Raw genomic sequence first — 4,428 nt, 5'->3', positions numbered from 1 at the left:
TCCTCTGTTCTCTGGTTCTGATCCGTGCTGCATGTATTTATTGACCCAGCATGTTGGATTTTACTCTCAGTCTCTCTGAGGAAACTCTGGCTGCAGTTCAACCTGAAGATGTTTTTATTTCTATGAAATTCGATGCAAAATTACAACTTGAAGCTTCGGTTTGGTTAATTGTGCCGACAGAGCTGCGTGTCACACATGAGTAGTTCAAGGACCGTCAGAAAGTTAAGAAATACGACATATTTTTCTACAGTTTCTGGCTTTGGTAGATGGTGTACTTTTTGAAACGAAAACGCCTCTTTGAGAGTTAAATATGAGGATTTTGCCTCCGTGTGCACACGGTTCCTGTCATATACTCAAACTGAAGCTGAGATTTGGCACTTTGATGCGTTTGACTTTAAATGTGCTGCAGCTCAGAGGCTGAAGGAGGAGAAATGAGCTGTGGCGATGCTGAGCTCACAGGAGTCTGCCAAGTTGCTCTGGAAGCTTTGGGAGCCTCGCTGCCCGACACTCCTGTAAAGCTTTGCTCCCTCCTCGCTGAATTCGCAGCACATCAAAGCAACGCGACGTGCTAATGCGCCCACTTCACACGGCCGTAAAGACACACTCACAGCGCCTCGGCCTGGTAATGACGTTCTCCTCTGTGTTCTCAGGGCAAAGCCTTCGGTCAGATGCTGCTGGACCTGAAGCTGAAAGGACTGCCCGACCTCAAGTCACTGGTGGACTGAGCGACGGGGTGAGAGCTGGAGGCAAATGGAGACATGAAAGGCACTTCGCGGGGAGACTTGAAAGACGTTTTTACCTCAACAGAAACACAAAGATCACAAACGCCACTAAAGCACAAGATTCCAATCACCAAACATGAAATTTGGCACAGATTGCACCCACAATGCAAACCCAATGGAAACACTAAGTCCAGCTTGTAGGAGCAAATTCCCTGTTTTAAGATTAACTTGCAGAGAAAAGTCCACCGCACTGATATCACCAGCAAAAATAACCAGTGTTGTTAATTAGCGTTCCACTAATCAAGCCTGTTTTGTCTGAATGATCAGAAATAACAGAAAACAACACTGACCTCAGTTTACCACCCAAACTGCTTTTGAAGTTTCCGTCTCCACAACAAACTGACAAACCTTGAGCTCAGCGTTTGAAAGAATCTGTAAATACAATAAGACTGTGTTTCTGCATCACCGGCTCTGAAAAGTTCTGAAAAGCTGCAGCAGGAAGTTTTACGGATCAAAACTCTTCACAGCACGCACAAGCACGTGTTGAAGTATTTCACTCTGTGCCGACGTGCTCGTATTTGTTTGATGAAAAAGCAACTGTCCAAGTGTTGAACCTTGTGGAACACCAGAGAACATTTTAAATTCAGATTTCTTCTGTAGGTGAACTTCACCTGCTCTGAAATAAAACAGTCTCGTTGTAAATTAAATTCTTCTTCTACGCGTGATAGAATCAACAGAAAGCTCCAACTCTGCTGCTTTTAAGTCGAGGATAAATTCTGAATCTGGACCAGTGCTGAGGATAAACAGCTGCAGCTAGAAGCACCTGAAAAACAACAAAGTGCCAACATTTGTTTTAGCATTTTTACCTCGTGTTGCTGGTAGTTTCTGGTTAAAATGAGCGTTAACGTGATTGTGGGAGCTTCACTGGAGGCTGGCGACCGACTGTCTGCCTTCGTCGCAGAGCTTTTTCATCCTACAGACACACATGTTGGCAATGTAGGGACACTTCAGATCCAGGCTGGAGCTCCATGCCGGCTCAGAGGCGCTGCCCCGACCTCTGACCCCCTCAGGAACCAGGACGGTGGTTTGGGTTTCCCTCGAAGGGTAAACAGAGCCTCTGCTGTCGGATGTCGGAGGAGACTCGGGCCCGAGGTCCGACGCCTGGTTCTCCCCGGCTGGTTCACCTCGGCGTGACCCGGCTCCGATGTTCCTCGGCCCGCAGGAATGCTCGTCTCCTTCCACCGAACCAACTCTGCGGCTTCCAGCCTCTTTAGTCATAATTGCAAACAGACTGAAGCTGCAGTCGCTCAGCAGCTTCCGTCGGGGCTCAAATCTCATCAAATCCACCTCGTCTGAGTCACATCCCCCCTTCCAGCCAACCCTCCTCCTGACGCTGCTTTTCCAACTTCTCTGACCTTTCTCAGTTTCCAGGAAAGTTCCTCTCTGACCCTCGACCCCTTTTCAAGAACTAGATTTTAGGGTTTGTTAAATAAATAGAGACGAGTTCTGAGAGAACAAGATCCACATCAGAGCGTCTGCAGCAAACAATAAATAAACAGCCGTCCTCTAAACAGACGCTCAGAGGCTTTGGCAGGACCAATCCTTCCAGGCATGAATTGAAAGCAGAGTTGCATGAGGGTAATTCAGTCACACGGGAAAAGTCAAGATCTCTCAGCCCGTCTCTGGGATTTAAGGGACGGCAGATCTGAAAAGCGAGGTGTCGAAATCAAAGCTCTAAATTCCGGTTTCTGTGACCCCGAACTGAAAGCAGCCACAACTGTCAGCGCTTCGCATGTAAATTCTCAAATATGCTCACATCTCTGTGATGGAAATGAGGTTTGAGCGCAACAGTTTGGCTTCACATCTGCCCTGCATATTGCGTCCCAAGAAACATTTGTCTTAATTACTTGGAGAAACCCTTCATCTCCGCTAAACAACACAGAAAAAACTCTTCCCCCATTCGACGTCCGTGCAGACATGTGTGAGAGGATTTCCAAGCAATCGCTGCTCATTTTCTGGCATGTTTTAGTCATTTTGCGCTCTTTGTCATTTTTGGCCCAATATGTGGGTCAGAATCAGAATGAGCTGCGATTGTTGGGACTCTCCCGACTTCATCTCCTTATCTTCACCCACCAGGTTGGACTTTCAGAGTTTTCAGAGTTAAGTAAATTAGGCCAAAACTTTCTTTATCCATGGAAGGATTTTCTCACAACTGAAACATCTGTGGCAAATTTAGATGTTGAAATATTTCACTCTGGCACAAAACGTTGCTGTTTGTTTGGCAAAAAAAAGCAAATGTCCAAGTGTTGAACCTTGAGGAACACCAGAGAAGCTTGTTGAGAAAAGAAACAGCATTTTGGGAGGAATTTCACCTTTAATGTATCTGGTAGCCGTTGAGATCCGCTATTTTTGACCAGATTTCCAAAAGCAGGTCCAAGAATTGAGCCTTGACAAATGGGTGATATTTAAATAGTTTTAAAGCTACCAATAAAAAAAATGCATTCTTGACGTTGGATGAAAAACAGAAGAGTTTAGATGTTTGGACAAACTCTGTCCAGAAACCCTTTGACTTGTTTTGGTTCTTGAAGATGTTTCACCTCTGATCCAAAAGGCGAACTCTGTTGGCAGGTTCCTCAGTCGGTGTACGTTTCATTGTATTAAAGACAGCGAATGTCTGTGCCAAATTTCATGGCAGTCCATCCAGTAGTTTTAGCCCAAAAGTGCTGAAAGTGAAAAAAGCAAGGGTCCAAGACTTGAGCCTTGTGGAACACCGGAGACGTTTTCTTCGTTGAAACAGGCTTAACTGAACCAACAGAAAGAGGAAAAAAGTGCTCTAGCTTCTCTAAGTTTGAAGAAAACTAGTTTAAAAAGTAGACTCTGGTTTTGAACTGTGTGATTTGTTGTTTGTGCAACTTTGCCTTGTAGCGTAAACTCACGTAGACGAGTGACACAAAAACGTGTGACCTAGAATCCTCATGAAGCCCATCTGAAAAGTCAACAGTTTGCATTAAAACTCCGCGTAAAGCCTTATTGTGCAGCCACATGTGCTCTTTGTATCGCTTCATCTCAAAGCTAAACTCAGTCTTTTTTAAACTTTGATTAAACTCTTGTAATTAAAGATCTAATTGTAAAGAACATTTTAGGCAAAAATCAACTCACTTCTGCCTTCTTTTTGATTCTTTTCTTTCCTGAAGTTTAATTCTTCACCTTCACTTGCTTTCTGAATGCATTTCTGTACAAAAGTGATTTTGTAGATACTAAACCCAAAGAGATTAAAGATATTTTTATTACCAAAGCTTCTGTCTCAGGCTGACTTTACTGCCTGTGTGTGAGTCTCGTTAACCGGCTCGTCTTTGTCACAGGAAGCCGAGCAGCAAAAGGTGTCGACAGCAACAAAACAGACGCCACGCAGCACATTTGCCTTCAGAAACACCGGTCCGTTACGAAATGCGGATTCGAGGAGTCAAGAAGACGTCAAAGTCGAGTCACACCCCGTTAATCAACGCGCAGCATTGCACAAATCTAACGGCTGACTTCAGGCGTTTCGGTTTTGAACCTGACTCACGGAGGAAGTTTTCAACCAGTCGTTACCCGTCTGAGTCTGGTCTGCTGCCACCGGATCAGTAAACATCTGAAGCCTGCTGCTGGTAGCGACGCTCAGGTTTTCATACGTTTGTTCATTTTAAGGTTAAATTCTTTAATTGTC

General features: G+C 44.8%; 1 protein-coding gene across 1 annotated transcript in view; it reads left to right on the top strand.

The window, feature by feature from the left end:
• Positions 1-4,017, top strand: part of LOC103367950 (uncharacterized) — a 23,602-nt gene extending 19,585 nt beyond the window's left edge. Inside the window, exon 20 of the mRNA XM_008296149.1 lies at positions 651-4,017. Within this exon, the coding sequence (XP_008294371.1) occupies positions 651-725 (75 nt within the window). The 3' untranslated portion in view covers positions 726-4,017. The remainder of the gene's footprint in view (positions 1-650) is intronic.
• Positions 4,018-4,428: the final 411 nt, after the last annotated feature.

This window comes from Stegastes partitus, unplaced genomic scaffold, assembly GCF_000690725.1.
Source record: "Stegastes partitus isolate 25-593 unplaced genomic scaffold, Stegastes_partitus-1.0.2 Scaffold1104, whole genome shotgun sequence".
Lineage (NCBI taxonomy): Eukaryota > Metazoa > Chordata > Actinopteri > Pomacentridae > Stegastes > Stegastes partitus.
Note: the sequence above shows the minus strand (reverse complement) of the source record. Positions and strands in the feature narration are given on the sequence as shown.